At 39.0% G+C, this 19,798-nt stretch overlaps 1 protein-coding gene across 1 annotated transcript in view; it reads left to right on the top strand.

Annotated features, from left to right (window-relative positions):
• Positions 1-462: 462 nt before the first annotated feature.
• LOC107206567 (calcium-activated potassium channel subunit alpha-1) overlaps positions 463-19,798 on the top strand; it is a 120,177-nt gene continuing 100,841 nt past the window's right edge. Inside the window, exon 1 of the mRNA XM_015632461.1 lies at positions 463-1,155. Coding sequence (XP_015487947.1) covers positions 847-1,155 — 309 coding nt within the window. The 5' untranslated portion in view covers positions 463-846. The remainder of the gene's footprint in view (positions 1,156-19,798) is intronic.

The following is a 19,798-nucleotide window of genomic DNA, read 5'->3' on the forward strand; positions in this document are numbered from 1 at the left end:
CAGAGGGAGGGGCGGGAGCCGGCGGCGCCGCTGCGCGTGTGGGAGCAACAGCCTGAGCGACAGCCGGGCCCTGGAGGGAGCTCCTGAAGGATGGGCGAGGAGGCGGCGGCAGCGGCAGCGCACGCACAGATGGGCCAGCGGAGGATGAATTAGGAGCCACAGGAGGCTGCTGCCGGCACCGAGGGGGGAAGAAGAGAGGAAGGGGCTGGACTTGGAAGAGGAGGAGGAGGAGGAGGGTGCGCGGGGTGGGGGGGGTGACTGAGTATCGCTAATAACAAGTTAAAGACTAATAACAATAATAACAGACCACCTCCGGGAGGATCCGCGGCGGAGGCTGAGTGAGGGATCCCCGCTGAGGCCAGCAGGGTCGCAGCGCTGGGTATCTTGGAGAGACGCTCAGAGGCATCAGTTTGTGGTGGTGGTGGATGATTTTTTTTGGGGTGGGCGGGGTAGGGGCTGTATATGCGGGAGAAGGAAGGGGTGGGAATCTGAGGAGGAGACTATATTTTTATTATTTTAAATTTTTTTTTTTTTAAATATTATCTTCGCCGTACAAAGAGGACGCTCGGAATTCACCGGCCTGTCGGCTCCCGAGAGGGACCCGGGAATTGTGCGGTCTTCTTCACCTGCTTTTTTTTTTTTTTTTTTTTTTTTTTTTGGTTGGTTGGTTTGGTTTTTTTTTTGTTTGTTTTGACTGGGGGCTTTTTATTTTTATTACTCTCCTTATCCTTCCCCGCTGAGCAGCGGCGGCGGCAGCAGCAATATGGCTGGTGATGGGCTTTTTGGGGGGCGCTGGCGGCGGGAGGAGCTCTCGGAAGCCCCTGCGCGCCCGGCTCGCTGTTAGCTATGGCAAATGGCAGCGGCGGCGGCTCCTACCCGGGCGGCAGCGGCAGCGGCATTAGAATGAGTAACAATATCAACGCCAACAATCTCAACACAGACTCGTCCTCCTCCCCCGTCAATGTGCCCAAGATGGATGCGCTCATCATCCCGGTGACCATGGAGGTGCCCTGCGATAGCCGCGGACAGCGCATGTGGTGGGCTTTCCTCGCCTCATCCATGGTTACTTTCTTTGGGGGACTGTTTATCATCCTGCTGTGGAGGACCCTCAAGTACCTGTGGACTGTCTGCTGCCACTGCGGGGTCAAAAACAAGGTAACTCCCCCTTCCCTTCCCCTCCTGCTGCCGGTGATGGTTTGGTGCGGTGGTGGTGAGGAGTAGGAGCCCAGCCTTGTAGACCAGGACACCTGGGCGAGTGGCGGTAGGGCTGCCGATGGCGGTGCGCTGGCTGCTCTCGGCTTAGGGCTGACACGGGCTCTTGGGAGCTGCAGCGTGGGCACCGGAGCTGGAGGGGAGAGGTGGTGGGTGCAGTCCCGAGGCGCTTCCCCGTTCCCCCTCCCACGCAGGCACTCTCGTTTGAGTCTGGTGGCATGGAAGTTTCACCTGGTGTGCGACTCTGTCCCTGTCAGAGAGGCACATGGTGGTGTGGTGGGACAGTGCGGATCAGAAGTTTATATTGCACCCTTGGGACCGCATATGATGGGGTGGGCGCTTGAGCATGCTGATCTGAACTCTCAGTTGCCTCGTGGGATGAGAAACTTCGGCAAAATCGGGAGGCTACATTTCTCACTCAAGCGAATCTTTATAAAGCTAGTTCCACTCCCTGAGAATCTTTGACGTTTCTGTTTGTCAAATTAAATGTAGCTATCTAGAAGTATTCTGTACATTTGTAAGTGTTCTCTTCACCTAAGTGTCAAGTCTTCGAGGCAGCCTCTCTGCCCCTTTGATTTTAGCATATTACCAGTTGGAAGAAAGCATAGTACGTGAACTAAGTTCAGTTTCTGCTTTAAAGGGTCTATTTTCAAACCGAAGCTAAGAACTTGCTGAAGTCCAGACTTCCATTTCTGATTACGAAAAATGAGATAGAAAGTCTTACAACTCTGTATTGTGAAAGTAGATTTTGACAGACCCCAAAATAGACCAGCACCTGGAGTTTCTCCCCTTCCCTTTTCACATTTTTTGAATTACAAATGGAATAATATCTGCTTCAGTTATTCCTGGCACACAGACACCCACAAAAACACACACACCTTTTAATATATGGTTGCTAGGTTTCTGGTTTGCTTTGACGTACAGTGAGCTGTCTTCCCTTTTTTCCTGTCGCCTCCCCCCTAAACACACAGCACATATACACCAGCTGTATGGAGGGCCCAGCACCCAGGGGAAACCAGGAACAAAGTTAGGGCATGGAAAGTTATGGTGCTTGTTTGTTGCATAGTTTGGGTCGCCTAAATGAACCTCCACATTCCAGCTGGAAGTTAAGCTATTACAGTGAGCTTGGCCTGTCTGTGGAAGGAGTGATTGCTAAAGTTAAGGAATAAAAGCTTTTAAGTCAGCGCTGAGCATCAGGAATCCTGTCAGGCAGTGCTGCTTTTCTATAGGCTTTTTTTTTTTTCATTCAAAGCCAAACCTGAACTTTCTTAAAGAGGTGTTAGCCAGGTATGATGACACAGCTCTAATGAATTTGTGATAATAAGGTACTATTTCCTACAGCAGTAAAAAGCAATTTTCAAGGAAGGGTGAGTAGTGAAGACTTAACCTTTGGTTTTGCTGTGTATTTAGAATTTCTGCCTCCACAGAACAAGACGAATCTACAAAGGCTGTCAGAGATCTTGACGAAAAAGAAAAAACTGCGTGCTATTACCTCATGCTTCTTCCCTTGAGAGAGTAACAAGTTAGAGACTTGTACACAGGCTTCTTATGCGTGGTTTCTTGGTGGGTACTGTTGGTCAGGTAGTCCATTATTGGGACACTCTCAGTTAAAGCAGATCAGTAATTTCTTAACCAGTATAGAAAGATTTGTGCAAATTGTCTTTAAAACCTCTTGGGCTAAATGTGGCAATTTAGTAACAGGCTTAGTCGAGGGGTTCAATCACTTCCAGTCCGAATAGTTTGATGTATTATGGCTATGGCAGGTTGTAAGATTTCAGTTTATTTCATCTTTGAGACTGAAGTAGTTCCATGAATGTCATTCCCTGGGGCAAGAGGATAAAGGGCTCTGCAGGTAGGGGGAGATAGATGTCTCCTTTTAGATCCTATTTGTTTCACTTGTAAGGATTTTCAAGACTCTGGGAAAGAACTTTCAAGGGCTCATCCTACATTCCTTATACGATAAATTGGGGAATTGGAGGGAATTCTCTGTATGCAAGGATGTTAGTTATAACTAGTTATTGCAAAACACTTTTTGAGTATTTAGGGCATAAAGGCTAACTGAAGTAACAACTGGGATTATCTGAAATTTTGCTGTTATCAAGCACATACTTTGCTGCTTGGTGAGTTGGAAAAAGCTGCTGAGGCTGCTGGTGAGAAATGTGAATGCATATATATTCTATGTTGACTCTATTGGGCCTGCTACAGCAGGAATTTTAGAAGGAGTAGCTCCTCCTACTGCAGGGTTGAAGAAGTTTTCTGCATGTTAGGAGCTTTCTTTTCCTGTGCTGACTCTTCTGCTGCTCCACAGGTTGCGGGGGAGTTGGGCTATCCAGCATCATCTCACTGTCTACATAAAGAGCAGTCCCAGTGAGAGAGCTAAAAGAAATCTTCCTCATGTCTACTTTCTGCGGCCTCTTATTAAATAATTCACATGTATATGTGAATAATTCAGAGTTACTGTGCTAACACTCGTGTTTGTATCTGTAATTGCAAAGAATTGCAAAAAGTTTCATTTTTTTTTCTCCCTGCTATATTGTAGGCATGACATTGTATTCCATGGATTTGTCTATGATTGTGAACTTTGGGATGTAAAATTTTTTAATGACTACATAGAAGGATTTAAGAGTGTGGTTTGTTTGGCATGTCCCCCTCTGCAACTCATTCAATTTAAAGCTGGAGTTTAAAACCACAATATAAACAGTTTAACACTTTGTGGTATGAAATTTCATTAATTTTTTTTCCTTTGGAGATAAGAAAGTCAAGATACTGTAAGTCAAGAATATGAAAACAGCTAACAGAATCATCAACATTATCCCTTAAAATTTTGAATCTAATTAATGTAATTGTATGTAAGTAGAACATCACTCTTAACCATGTACTAAAAATGATTGTTGAAATTTTAGGGTTTTCATGCTCCGTACTTGCTTCATGAGTTGGAATTAAAAAAAAAACTGCCCAAAAAAATGTAAATCTTTACCTTTGTTGTCAGTGTTTCGTGTAGTGTGACAGTCACTACTATCAGAGCCCTTGTATTCCTTTATTTAATATGGTAAATAATTTTAGATGCATTTTTTTTCAAAATTAGCTACAGTCTATCTGCAACCAGCCTGAAAAAATGCTGGTTTTCTTCTCAGTGTTTACATCTACACTTTTAGTGGTGCTTAGATACAGCTAAATAACTTGTCTGGTCATTGCTTGTTCTTTCTCCCTTGACCAACCGATTTCTGTTTGTGTATGAAAAATAGAATGTGAGATTAAACTTCATTGGGTTGGACTCTGGCATTAGTTGTTCTTGTTTATAGTAGCAGCAGAAAAATAAAATAAATATACGTGGTGATGTACACATAGTGGCTAAATGCACATTATACAGTCTATAGTTCTTTGATTATATGGATCTGTCTCTGCATTTTCTATGCTCCTGGAGGGCATTTTCTGCTGACATGATCTGGTATCATATTTTGGCTTTCAACAAACTCCAAAACCATAACGAAGGAGCAGTGGAATGAGAGAGCAAAGGTATGGGGCACAGTCAGTTCCTGGAGCTGGTCAGTGCAGAATCAAATGGAATTTGTTTCATTTTGAAGAATACGATACGAGACCCTTTATTGCTGCTCCTTGGTTCCCCAGTGAAGGGCACCACTTACAAACCTTATGTCATCAGGCTCCAGCAGGTAGACTACATCCTTGTTGTGATGCTTTCAGTGTTTTGGAAGAGCTTTTCCTCCCTGCAGCCCAGGACTTGTATATGTATAAAATGAAATTATGATTATAGGTAGCAGTTGTTAGCCTGAAATTACAAGCCCTAATAGTCCTTTTTTGACCTTGGTCTATGTGTTTTTGAAATGTAGTAAGTTACACAGTGCTAGATTTGGACAGTAGAAACCAAGCAACATCCCCATTTGTTTTGAATAGAAAAAAACCTGGTTTTGCTGGAAATACATTATTTGCAGAAGTCGTCTTTGAAAAGTTAAGAATTTCAACGCAGAATTCTAAAGCCTGAGAAAATTTGTAAGCAGAAGAATTTAAGTTGTCCATAAAGCAAGTGGCATTCATTCCAAGCTGGCTCTTGTGTGGGCGAGGTTTGTTGGTTTCTGAGCAATACCTGCATAAATGTCCTCTCCAAATAAAGAAAGAAATTTGAAGGAGGATCTGTTGAGAAAAGTTCGGGTGTGCATTGGAAGACACGTGTGGACACATAAAGCAGGAGATCCCTTCATTCCAGTCTGTACATGGGATCGTCACCTTGGCTCTCCTGAAGATGTACTGGGCAGCAGCGTCTGATGAACAACTGGGAGGCTCAAGGGATTAGCGGGAACTGTAATGCATTTTGCTGCTCAGTCACATGCACAGCCTGGCTCAGTCATTCCTGTCTCATGGCTGTCAGGTGGTCTGCATGCAATTATTCCGTGAGAGCCTCACCAGACAGGTTGCCAGTTGGGAGGTGCCCACGGTGGCAGGTCAAGGTCTGAAAGAAAAGGTACTTGCAGCCCTTTGCAGGTGGTGTTTCTACAAGCAGAGAAAGGCACTGGCTGTGGAGAGGTGTATGCTGCTGTTTTCCATGATCTGAAAAGAAAGTACTTCTGGCTCTCTGGAGCTTATAAAGGATTTCGCATTTCATGAGCACATGCTGAAATAGGTTATGCACGCAGAAAAGAGAATGCATAGACAATGATTTAACTTGTAAACCAAACATTCTCAACCAAAAGGTTATTTTGGTACAGTATCATACTTATTTTCAAGGCTTTGCAACATATACATTTAAGGAGAACATCTGCATTCAAAAGAATTGAAAATCTCACATTTGCAAATCTGTAAATGCTGGTTGAAAACCATTAGATTTCACCTTTTTTCCAGTTTAGCTCAGCAGAAGAAGTGCCTGTAATAGCAGACAAAAAGCTTTTAAGTAACACTGATCCTCACTCAATGGGGATGTACTCAGATTTGATGCATTGGGATTTCTGAATGTGGAGTGAGGACAGTTTACAGCCCCAGAGACAGAAACACTGAACATTTAGAGAGCACTAGCCCTAAGTAAAATCTCCACAGGGATGGGATCTAATGGTTATAATTAAAACCAGTAATGATGGTACTTGTATGTCCTGTATTATTGCAAGAAAGTGGATTGTGAATCTTAGTCATTGAGTGTCCTTCCTGGGACAAATCCTAAAAAGAAGCTGTAATCTCTAGTCAGGCGCAACACAGAGCAGCAGTCAAGTGTTCCTTCTGAGATTGGCTCTGTTATTCTGTGGAATGCAACTCAGAGTGACAAAAGTTTATATAAATTTCAGGGCTGGCTGGTGATAATTCCTCAGCTGGATCAGGCGGGAGTTCAGTAGCAGCAAGGCATCCTGTAGTGTGAAGCTGGGAGGGCAGCAGTCGCTGGGGAGGTGTAAACATGAAAATAACACTAGGTGGGATTGAGGCACAGGGTGTCCCTTTGGTTTTACTAAACATACCTAGTCACATTGCATAAAAATGTGCATTTTACATGTATGAAAATTACTGAATTATCAGAAGTCTGAGGAGGGCACAGTGAATGCAGCTTGTAGAGGTTTTCTGAGGGAAAGATTGCTGAAACATTATATGTGGGTGTTAATGGTTAAAAAATATTTTTCTCCCCCACATATGGTTTTAGTGGCAAAAGGAAAGGAACTACACTTAAAAAAGCTGTGTCTCTGTAGTGGGTTTATAAGCTGCTACATGACTGAGGGTTTAGAATCCTAGAACAGCTTGAGTTGGGAGGGAGCCGTAAGGATCATTGGGTCGAGCTCCCTGCTCCTTGCAGGAAATCAGTGCAAAACTCCGTTAGATCACAGGACTGCATTGGCGTTTATGCGGAATTACACAGGGCTAAATACTCCGGTTCCAAATTAAACCTCATGGCTTGTCAGTGTGGGCACTTTGTGCAGGGCACACAGGTCACCTTGGGTGACAGTGGAGGGTGGAAAAGCAGCAGAGTCTGAGTAAATGAGAAGGAATGATACCTATCTTCCACGCCTGTCAGAGACATACTGGTCAGGAAGGACCCATTTTGAATCCTGGTGGTATTTATAGCCTGAGAATACATTGGGTTTGCATCTTTGAGAGGAACACTTTGTTTCCATATATAGTATACATGGTTCTGTTTAAATGAATGTGCTGCCACTGAAATGTGTTGAGTTCCTTTGCTTTGAGATGATACATTGCATGGATTTGTCTGTTTGAGAGTTACAGAAACAAGAGAGTTATCCAAGGTCTGTTGAAATAGAGGGAAACAGTCCTAATAACTTCAATAGCTTTGGATTCAGGCCTAGATGTTCACAGCATCCTAGATGAATCAGATTTCTTTAAAAAAAAAATAAATATTCTGATGTTAACATTTTAAGCTTTTAAAAGCTTTTTTCTTTTATTGTAGCAAGTTGTATTTACTTGGTTTGTGGCCGTTATGTCTGAGATTCCAACATGAGGAACATAATATTTAAAAGTCACACATGGTATGTTTTCATTCCGGTCAAGAATTATACCTTCTGCCAGGCTCCCCTTGGAAATCAAAACTTGAGTGCTTGAATGGCTGATAATATCCTATAAAGGCATCTCCCCTGCAAGCTGATGTGCAGTGGTAAATATTGGCTCTTTTTTTAGAACTGCAGTAAGTGCACATTTAATGGGACTGGCAGAGGTCCCTTGCCCCATGGGTCACCTGCAGAACAGACACATGTGCAGCTGCAGCCCTGAGACCTGCAAACCTTTTTGCATGTCCTGAGCTTCACTACCTAGGTTAAGTATCAGAACTGGTAATGTAGAGTGGAGAAAATACCCCAAATTCATCATCACCAGGATACAAAAATGGGGAGGAGTACTGTAACCTCAGCAACAATTGCAGCATCACACAACAACTGAATAGCTTATCACTCTCACTGTTAAATACAGGTCTACTGTGTTGCACTTTTATTGCTCTTTATATAATAAATTTAAAATACAGTTTTGCTTCCCCTTTGTCCAAACAAATGAAGACTAAATATTTTGGCATACTTGCTTATATTTCGTTCATTTTTCTTGGTATCTTTTACATTTTTATCTAATGGCTTAGCTCTTTGTTTTCTGTTTTTTTTTTTTTTTCCTTTTTTAACTGAAAAGGTGACTCACTTTTAATAAGCTATTAGTAGTAGTAGTAGTGAGATTAACTTTAGTGTTACTGGTGTTGGATTAATTTTCTATTTTAAGTATAGGGAAAACATTGATACAGATATGTCTAAAAGAAACCTGTTTGAAAATGGTGAGTTTAATATTGTAAAAATAAAGAGAAATGTATTAGAATGATTCTTTGTTTAAGCATCTTGTAAGTTTTCTAGTATAAACTCTGTTCAACTCATTTTAGTTGTGATTATGCAGAGATACTCTGCAGGACAGAAATTACTTGGAATAGGGTACTGGCCTCTGTGACCTATAGTGGTCCTAGTTGGTGTAGAGCACTTCAGGTGCTTCAGATATGGTGAATCCTTTGGCTGGAAGTGATTTGACATCACTTTATGAAAGTGAGTTTGCAGGTCAACAGGCAGAAGGTTTGTGATGTTCTTACATGTTCTAGGTTATCATAGTAAAAGTATTGTTCCAAAAAGAAGCTGATGAACTCCACTTGTGTTTTGAAGACTGAAGGAAAAAAATCTTATTCCTTTTAGTCACTAGAACAGCTTAGGAGAAAATATTGCAGAGTGTGTCTATGTGCGGTACAAAGCTCTTTCCCCATAAATAATTTTTTTAAATGCTTTGATTATGTACTTTTGACAGACTGGTTTTGTTACATGGAAGTCTTCACAGCATTTGGTGTTAGTTTTCTTATACTATATACTTAGAATACACTTACACCTAAAGGCTTCTGATTCCTTCAGGATCAGAAACAGGGGACTACTGGCTTTATGTTTCTGATATTTTCATATCACTTAAGACTCTCAGCTATAAACTTAATTCTTTTCTTACACCCCTTATGGGTCTGGCTTCTGGTTTAAGGCCATACAGAATTTTACCTGACTAAATGCTGGTTTTCCTGCCTTGGATGTGTAACTTCTGGTGTGTTTTTGTGGGTCAGAAGAGCTGAATTTGTATTACAGATCTTTTGTTCTTGAAAGAAAACAACATGAAAAACTTCACAGTTTTGATATTTGCAAAAATGATTTTACTTGCTTTGCTGGAATGTGTCCCTACACATAAGATATAAGAAAATTTTAGTTTATAAAAGTGGAAAGTGCTGTCCAACATGTGGAGCTTTGACTCTGCCTGTGTGATGTAAGTGACAAAGTTTTAATGTTAACTTGGATGATGTATATGATAGGAAGACTGTGGTATCTTTGTGTTGCCAACTGAATGATTCTGTGTGATTCTGGGAAAAAGCAGTTGCTTTTTCTTATTTCAAATTTGTGGCATTATGCTTGTTATGAAGCTATGCATAATTCTTTAAGGAAAACTTACACAGCAGTTATATAGGTTAATATGTGAAACTTGCATCACGCACAAAATAGCTGTTTAGACATCAGATTTTCTATTTAAAATCTCAATAATGTCTTAATCTGAATTGATTTCAGTCAGTTCATTTCAGAAAGAAGTATTGTTCTTGAAAACTTTATTTAGATGTTTGTTCATGAACATAACAGCTAAAATCCATGTATCTTTTTTTTTTTTAATTTGATGTTGACCTTACACATCGTATTTTGGACTTGAGTTGGGTTTACTTAATCCCTGGGCTTCTCTGTATATATAGGGGAAGGTAGTCAAGTGTTTGTAAAATTATGCAGTTTTAAAGCTCTATAAAGCAATACTGTATCTTGGATTAACATCTAATAGCCTTACATTTTAATTTTCTTTTAGCTAAGAGGTTGATACATACCCAGTAATAAAAAAAATATATCTATTTTGAGCTGATTGCTCTTGGAAATAACTCTTGGTAATAAAAATTAAGTTAAAAATAATTTTTCATGCTCCCATTTTAAAAATGTTATAATTTCTGTGGCAACTGTTGCTTTAATAAACCTGTATATAAGCTTTTGTCTTTATTGGCTGTCCATGCAGTTCTTTTTCTTTGAGTTTTGCAATCTTTAAACTTTTCTTTTTTACTTTTTTACACAAAAAAGCAGACACAGAATGTCATATGCTCGTCTGTTTGCTTTCTATACACAAAGAAATAGAATAATCAGTTTTGAAGATTTCTGCATGCAGCAGCTGAAGGGTACTGCAGAAGGGACTCCAGACTTGCATCAGGGGCAACAAGAAAGTAAACCCTGCTGAGTTATTAATTGTTAAAATCCTTCATTAATAATCAGCCAGGGCATTGCTGAACCTTGTTAAGAGGAGGGTCAGATCGCAAAATGAGTGATTTAAGGAGCGTGGGTGGGTGTGTTGGGGGTAACTGGGTGATGGACAGATCTCCAGGCTGTCATCCAGCATTTAACTGCTGCTCCTGAGTGCTCTTCAATTCATTTTAGAGCATAACTGATTGCATGAGCAAGCTGCATCTTGCAGTGTGTGCATCTACTTTATGATTTGGTGTGAATGTGATGTCAACCATACCTCACTTGATCTAATGCCTGCTGAAGTTAAGTTACATCACTTACAACTTTTTTAAACACAAATTTAATCTGTCAGAGCAAGTGAAGTGTTTTGTCACAGCATAATTTTTTTATTTAGTCTCCTAAGACTGGGCTTACTGTCTCGAGATGCTGGTTTGACAGTGCTGATAAATCCAAACTTTAATACTGTGAGACTTGCTGCAAGGTGCCTGAGCTGTGCTGGCTGGTAGGTAGTGGTAGCTCCAGATCCTACACCTGGCAAAGGTGATGGCAAGGCTGGATGTGTCACTGGATGGCACAGCTTTAAAATATCACAGCTTCTTTGTGTGTAAGAACTATCCATTAATTTCAGTATAACAATTCTAAAAGGACTTTTTTTTTTTATGAAGTTTATTTTATTGATCTTCTGAGAACTTTGTCAAGTATATGAAATTTGAATGGATAAAGCTATTATAATTTGTTATGCCAGAGCGGGGAAGAAGATGGTTTAAAGTAGCTGGTGCCTATTTTATCTGATCTGAGGTAACAGGTGATAGAGCTTAGTGCCCAGGCTGTTTTCAGGGTGCTTTTCCTATTGCTGAGAATTTAAGTTTTATTTTCAAAACTTATTAGAAGTAGAGAGAAAGGTAACAATAGCTCAAATAAAAGGTAAAAGTTCTATAAAAGCTTCTGGCAATATAAACAGACTATTTGAGGTTGTGTCTCATGTGTATTTGTGTTCTCCCAGCTCAGTGAAAAATGTTTATGAGCAAAAAGTAAAGGAATAATTTATAGACTGCAGCCTGCTTTTATAACTGTTTTTCAGGTTGAATTGTCTTTTCCTTGGGCCAAATAGTTTTGATCCTAGGTATGGATTGTTTTCAGCAGTGAGCACAAGGGTGTAATTTCCACTGATTTGTAAAATACTCCTTGAATTTTAAATGCTATATAAGTGTAGGTTATTGTTACAGTTTCTATAGAAAATACATACTCCTGTGAGTTAAAATTGATGGCTCTACTGGTTATAGGTAAATGAGAATGTGCTCTGAGAGCTGATGAAAATGACAGTTCAAATTCTGTGCCTTATGACTATAGCAGTGTTTTGGCACTTAAAATCAGTGTAAGTATAAGGGGTTCTTCACCCCTTTAATTACATTCATGTTGGAACCTGGATGCCTGGTTTTACATTGTCAGCTTATTTGGGTTAATTGGGCTACTTGCTAATAAATTATAAGACCATCAAGTTAAAGTATTAGATGATGAAAGCCACTGAGGTTGGTTCAGTTGGTCAGTGTTAACACCAAAGTTGTGGGTTTAATCCCTTTATGGGCCATTCATTGAAGAGTTGGTCTCGATGATCCTTGTGGGTCCCTCCCAACTCAGAATATCTGTGATTGATTCTTTTCTTAAACAAGCTCAAACCCTTACAAAAAAAATATTTTAAATTTAAAAAAAAATTGTTTAATTCAGTGCAGATCTTGTAGCAAATGCTATATTTATAGAAGATATTTTAAAAAATAATCATTATAGTCTGCAGAATTTAATTATAGGTTGTTTCTGTTTGTCCTGTGGCTTCAGGCATTTGATCAGATTATGTAGTCTGGAGTTAATGCTCTGCATCTCACCAGACTTCTGAAGGTGAAAACCTAAGATTCTTGTTCAGTTGTGTGACATTTGGAGCTAAAACTTTGTGCAAATGATTGTGTATCTGTTATGGAGACAGACCTTGGAGAATTGGCATCACTTACAAGTGATGCAAGCTGCTTTGTGTTATGTATTGATACATTCATTCAGCGTAAAACTAATTCCTGTGCTGTGTGTCAATGCTTCTGCATCATTTAAGTTCTGTTTAGAGGGCTGAAAGGCTTATGTTTGTTGTAGTGTTTTGTGCAAGTGGGAAAATTCATTACTGGAGCTCTGGGATATTGCTGTGAAACGTTCCAACCTGTACAAGGAGCAAAATTTGACTTAGCAATGTAGAAGATCTGAACTATTTTTCTATTTCTATTTCTCTGAGGCTGCCTGGTCTTGCTGGCTTAGTTATGCCAGATCCTCTTACCAGCTTTGACAGAGGGGTGATCCTCTGCCCCATGCATCTTAGGATGTAAAAGCAGATAACAAGGAGAAAGCCAGGAGAGGAGGAGGAGGACTGTCAGAGAACTGTTTGTCCCAGTCCATGTAAAGCAACCTAGTGATTAAGATAAGCAGATGATTTAATTAACATGCATCCACTCACCCCTTTTGTTAAATTTATGAAGGGAACGTAGTTTATGAGTCCTTTAGAGCAGTTACTATTTTAAAGAGCTAAAGATGGTTAGAAGTTGCCATGCTGCTCCAAGTTCCTGTGAAGATTTATTTTTCACATGAGCAGAGAATAATATGAATTAAACAAAACCAAAAAAGCTTTAAGTTGGAGGGGATGAAATCTTACCTGTAATATATTGAGGAATTTTTTAAGAAGAGAAAAATAATGTGGTGGAGGGAATGAAGGCTGATGACAAGAAGGAGAGATTCTGTCTAGTTCAATATGTAGTGTATGGTATTGATTTTATATACAGACACTTGGAATATGCTTGCTTCATTGCCATTAAAAAAACCCCACAGTTTTTGAGTTCCCATTGGATTTAAAGAATAATGTTACTTTTAGGATCTAGGAAGGTTCCCAGTTAAACATATGCTTGTTGGTTTTACTATTTTTAGCTCCTTTGAGCAGCACGTGTTTTCCTGAGGTATTTATTTGTGAATGTTGTATTCTGTTCTTAAAAGGAAAATATCTCTCTGCCTAGATTCTTTTTCTGTATCCAAGAAAGGAGAGGACCAGGATTCTTGTCAGTGCTTTACTTCTTGGAAATCCTAGGAGACAGGGTAAATTAATTAAATCTAAAATGGATCCATCTGGTAGTGCTAGCAATGCCAGGAGAGAACAGGTGAAAGCATCTGAGCCAAAGAAAACATATAGTGCATTTTATATAACATGTCAAGTTCTTTGTGACATATTGCTATCAGAAGACTAATCTTGGTGTTAGGCCTTTTACTTTTTATTTAATCTTGTTTTTAAATCAGGGGGTTAAGGGGGTAGTTTGAAACACTTGTTTCTAGTGCATTGCTTAAAAAAAAAAAAATCTATTTTTTTCATTATTAATAAAAGGCAAACGTACTTAGTCCAACATGTGAGAAACATACCATTCCCTTTATGGGTTTGTTTGAAAATGAATAGGTTGACATAGTTTGAAACAAAAATGAAACAAAGTCAGTTTTGGAAAAATAATTTATCCTTTAAATTAGAAAGCTGTTAGGAAAAACAAAAGCCATGAAAGGTATGATGCCAATTTTGCCCCCAAATTTGCATAAGAAGAATAAAAAATCTCTATGCATACTTTTTTGTTGCCAAAATTACCTAGTTTAAATTCTCAGCAGTATTTTCAAGGTAGTGATTGCATCACTGGGAATAGGAATGTACAAATGACTGTAAAAATTGAATTGTATTACCTGTTTTGGGAGGCATGACAAGGTAAGCAGTATAAATGCTGGGAAGAAGTGAATTAGATTAGAAAAGAGATGGCAGTGAAGAGATGAACGGACGGTGTCTGTGTGCTGCACAGGGTTGTAGTTTGGCAGGGCTCCTCAGCACACAATTCCCATTTTGTGATGGCACCGCTTTGACATGATTTCTGTGTCATTGCCTGTGTTATGGGGCATGTGTCTGAGGGAAGGCTGCTAATGTGCAATCTCTGGGGAAATCTGTTTCATCAGGCCAGGTGCCTTTTAGCGTGACTTTGAGACAAGTAGAGAAAGTAGGCCATAGAGCTTTTTGGGAACTTAGGAGCTTAGTAGCTAGATCTTGATCCAGCTTAAAAAAAAAATAAATCCATCTCATTATCTACCTTTAAGTCAAATTCCATCCTTGTCTATCATTTTTTTAAGCATCTTCTGTTCTTTTATTTCATGCTGCTTAAGTTTCACTTTTTTTTTTTATAGCTTAAAAAGCTCAACAAACCTCAGTGAGAATATTTCACGTGAAGGTTGGAAGGAGCATTCTAGTTATTATGACTTGAATTAGCAGCTCTGAAGTAGAAGATTTTAGGTTGTTTGTAAGAGTAACATAAATATTGGCTGCTTTTTTATAGTGGAGGGAATTGAATTCCATTTTTGATAAATAATTTTCAGGAAAATATGCTTTTCCCCAAATTTGAGTGCTTTCAATACAACATAGTTTCAATAACTAGGGAAAGGGCAAAAATGATGCAGAAACTATTTTTATTTTATTTTTTTGTCAGATAAGAAATAGTTTTTAGTCTTATAGTTTATTTTGTTTTGTAATATCAAAACCAAAGGCAGTTAATAGCTTGCTGCTTTGTCAGTATTTTGACAAGTGTTTATAGTTTTCAGGAATTGTTTCTATATTAGAAGTTAATTTGTTGATCTTAAAATTCTATGCAGTACATCAGTTCTACTCTCTGCTGAGCTGTAGTGTCTGAATGTTTCCATTCCTAGGGTATGGCTATATAAATGTTTGTGTAAAATATAAATATATATATGTAAAGATGACCATATCTGTAATGAAAAATTACACCAAAGCTTAGCTCTTTTTACAATGTGCTGCACTATTAGAGTGAATTATGTTCATTTTAGTCCCTGTAATATATTGTGGAAAGCATACAAGAGTAAGAGATTAAATAGGTTTCTTATTTGCAGAAATGGGATAAATTCTGCAAACTCCCTAAATCAGTTGATTGCATGACAAGTGATGTAGCTGCTAAATTACTGTCAAAACTGTGGTCAGATGTTTAATATGTTTCATTGGTTTTAATAATTCTTCTGTTTTCAGAAGAGAAGAACAAATTGTAGATTTGTTAGGAATTTTGTGTGGTTTATTTGTGGAAGTAGCTGTTGCAGCAGACACACTAGCACATTGAAGCAGGCTTGCTTACTGAGTGATGAGCCCTTGGGAAATTTAGCACAGCTTTTGAGCATTGGAATGAAAGAAAGAAGTGGCAGGCTGAGAGCAACACAGATCACAACTGGTCTGCAAGAAGACAGTGAAAAGAAAACCTTGAATATTATGTAATATTTTTTTAAGTGCCTGGTGCATTCATGCATTTCTAGGCCATTGCTATGCTGTTCTCTTTTATCAGTGTGCCTGTTGTGTTCTGGAGTTCCCCAAACTCTTCAGTGCAGGGGTTTTGGACTTAGCATTTTAATGCTGTTTTCTTTGATCTCATCTGAAATCTGTCCTCCCAGTGCAGACTGGGATATACATGGCCATAAATTACATAGAGACATTCCATGTTTGAATGCTTTTCTTTCTTCTGGAGTGAATGTTATTATTTGGAGGCCTGTTGCTATGTTGACTGTAACTAAGAGTTCCTGGTTAGTGGCCAAATTTTGGCAAAACTGATTAGCAGAAGGCAGAGAAGGTTTGATACAGGTTTCTGAATGTTTACATGAGAAATAGATTGGTGATATCTTGGGCTATTCTATGTTGCAGTGAGAGGTCTGAAATAGCTATTTGCAATACAGCAGGCTGATGTTCTGCTCCTCTACAGTGTTGGCCAACTGAGTTGTAGAAACATTAAATCACAATATAATTTAGCAGCCTGACTTTGAAGATATGTGCCCTCAGGTTTTTTTTCTCCACAAGAAGATTAGGTGTCTCACTTTCTTCCTGTACTGCCCTCCTTATAAGCCTAATGAGTACTTCCAGAGCTGAGTCTGAATGAGACCAGGATTAGTCTTAGTCCAGGAAGGAGGTTTCTAGGTAGGAGCTGGTTGATCAGTGTAGCAGAAATAACCAGTGCCCTGTGGCTTAAAGGAGCTCTGAAGTCCTGGGCTTCTCTGGGTGATGAGCTCTCTGAAGTCTGGCTTCAGCTGGAGCTGCCAGTGTTCAGCCTTAGTGAGAAATTACCCTGTAACTAGTGTTTAATTTATCCAGATGACTTTCTGATTCCTGGGTTCTGTAACAGTGTAGCTCTTTTGACCTGTTTGGAAGAAGCTTTTTTACTGCAGAACATCAGCAGTGAACATTCATGGTATATGTACTTAAAATGCAGCTCACTGATGGGATAACATCTAAACCAGAAGTTTTCTACTTTATACTTTTCTAGTAAGAAATCAAGGTTGAGCAAATTCCTTTAGGCAGTGCTCCTTAAAAACTTAACTTCTGGTAGGAATACCTGGAGTGGCTTTTATTTTTCAATATTTTTTTGGATATTAATCCACAAATCCTAGTATTCTCATAGCTGGGATCTTTGTGTGTGGCATTTATATAATTGTACAGCCAAAACCATTCAGAGGATTTTATTTAGTGCAGATTTGGTATTTCTTTTTAATTTTTTATTCTTAATCTAAACTACAGTACTATGATATGTTGCATTAAGAGATACCATATAAAAAGCTTTGCTGTTGTGCTTTCATTCAGGACTTGATAACAGTTTTATTTTTTTTCTGTTTTAGCAGCTAAATGCTTCCAGTAGTAATTGCCAGTGAAATACTTTTGTCATCATAGACTTGAAATACTTAATTTTTATGCAGCAAAGCATCAGTTTGTTTACCCACACTTCTCTCTTCGCCCAATGTTCTGTTCCTTTTGCAAGGAGCAGCCATTCCCTGACTTTGTATAAATACCTTCTTTTAGTGTATTGTCTCTGTTTAATTTTGGATGCATGTCATGCAGGGCTGGTGCAGTCCTCAGGTAATTAATTATGATATACAACTTAGTGTTTGTGTAGAAATCCCTCTGGTGTTCTAATGGTGCTCAGACGCTGGGGGTAAATGATAAATTCCAGGTAATGTGTGCATCATATGGAAAAAAGTGAGATATGTTTGCAGGATGGTGGTTGTGGATATCCATCTAGTCTTGGGTGCATCTTCCTTGGCAGCCTGGCTATTAATTTGTCTGAGGAATTGTAGGGCTTCTTATTTTATTTTTTTATTTTATTCCTTTAATTATTACTCAGTAGGGATCCTCCCTGACATTTTGGTATGAAGTTTTATTACAATGCAGACTTACTTTGGTTCTCAATATTACAACAATTTCCCCAACAGCCCCCAAGTGGAACTTCAGCTCTATGTAGGTTTTGTTAGCAGAGTCCTGTGGAGGCTCTTGATATTGGACTCACCAGCTTTAGGTCTTTCCTGGGAATTGGAAGTGAATGAGTGCAATAGAGGTATTTTCTCATTCCTGAAAAGAAATCCTGTAGATTTACAAGGGTTCTCACATTATATTTTTTCAAAGGCATCCAGCAGGTATTCTCAGTCAAATCAAATCTGAACTTGTACTTAAGTAATTTTATCTGATCAGGACTGAAGCACTTGTTCCATGATGTTCTGAGAACTCTCGGTTCGTATTGAAGGCACTGTCAGCTGAGTAAAACAGTATGAAATTCTTAACTGCATAATTTATTACTGCTAGGGATACAAATGGGCCGGTGCCAAAGCTTGAATTTAGAATCCAGTCCAAGAATCCAACGTAAATGTAGCAAATGCTTGGCCAGAGCTGGTAGCTTTCCAGCACTCCAGATCCGAGGCCACTCGTTGTCACTGGTGACATCTCAGCCTTTGAGAGTGTTTGCTGTTTAGTTCTGTAAGTACTGACAGCCTCCCAGTCTCTGGCTGAGGAGGTTCATGAGTTTGAAAACCCAAGATTGCCAGGGGTTTGTGATCCCCTGAGTAGACTTTTTCCAGAGATGAAATTTTCTCTTCAGTTTAAAGATCTTGGACCAACTGAAATTTTCCACAGAGATTAAGAATTAATGAAGGGGAAAAAAATAAAAATCAATCCCCAAACAATTCACAGCCAAAAGTACTTTTATGCATTACAGGGCTGTTATTCTCTAGTACAAGAAATACTGTTTTATTTTTAGCTACATACAGATCCTGGGGGGTAATGGAAGATTACATGATGCTTATATGATTATATATTTCCTAAATATTATATATATATATATATATGTATATTGAGCTCTGAAAATTTTCTGTGTTTGTATATTTTTCTTTAAAGAATGTATTTATTGAAACAACAAAATGTCTCACAATTTTAGGATCAATGTTTCAGATTTTGAATAGCTGTACTTCCTTTTTTTTTCTTTTCTTTTTTTTTTAAGTTTTAGAGAGTCCCTGCTAAGTAATGTCAAATAGTACATGCTTAATTAGTTGTTCTAGGATCACTGTAAAATAGTGATCTAAACCAGCCACACATAATGCAACAGCAGTTGCTAAAATTTCAGTATGTTAATAGTAATAGGAAGTTAGAGCTGGGCACAGTACATCTCAGGAAAAATGTTTATGGGTGTGAAAAACATCAGTCATCAGTTAAGTGGAGCGTGGCAGTTGTGTATGAGCATGTGGAACCACTCCAGGAAAGAAAAAAGAAACAAAAAATATTATACTTAACATAAATTTGGCTTTAGGTACTTAAAGGTGTTTACCCACAATGAAATTTGGCAAAAAGCTCAGAATTTAAAATAGTCTCAAGCATAAATGCACAAGTGTAGTTACTGAGAGCTGTGAATGAATCTAGAAAATAAGCAAATTCTGCATTTCATTGGAAAGTTGAGTTTTGGAGAGTATGAAGATGAAAAATGTCAGACCACATAAGAGCCTACAATACATTATTCATTTCTCCACCCACATCTATTCCACATTTTCTTTGTATCCCATAAACTCTGCCTTTTTAACTTCAGTGAAGGCCTCCCTTGTATTAGTCAAGTAAGATCACATTTATTCTTTACTCTTGTGTGCTCTTCTGAATATGTGTATTGTGCAGCTTTGTTCGGGAGGGAGAGGGAGTGACAAAAACCTGTCACAAAAAACAGAGATCCAGGGGTTGCAACTTAGCACCAGCTTATGGAAGTCACCCAGAAAAGATGTGCATGTCCCACATGCCACAGATGGAGGGATGCAGCAGCTGTGTGGAAGGTGGAGAATGCTCTAGCCCTGGAAAGGGAGAGTCCTGAATGGGCACGAGGAATGGCCAGAAAATATTCTTCAGGCTGCAGTAAATCCAACAATATCAGAAATGATGTTAATCACAGGCCTGATTTATGGAAGGATAAATTTCTATGTACAGA

Source organism: Parus major, chromosome 6 (assembly GCF_001522545.3).
Source record: "Parus major isolate Abel chromosome 6, Parus_major1.1, whole genome shotgun sequence".
NCBI classification, from domain to species: Eukaryota; Metazoa; Chordata; class Aves; order Passeriformes; family Paridae; genus Parus; species Parus major.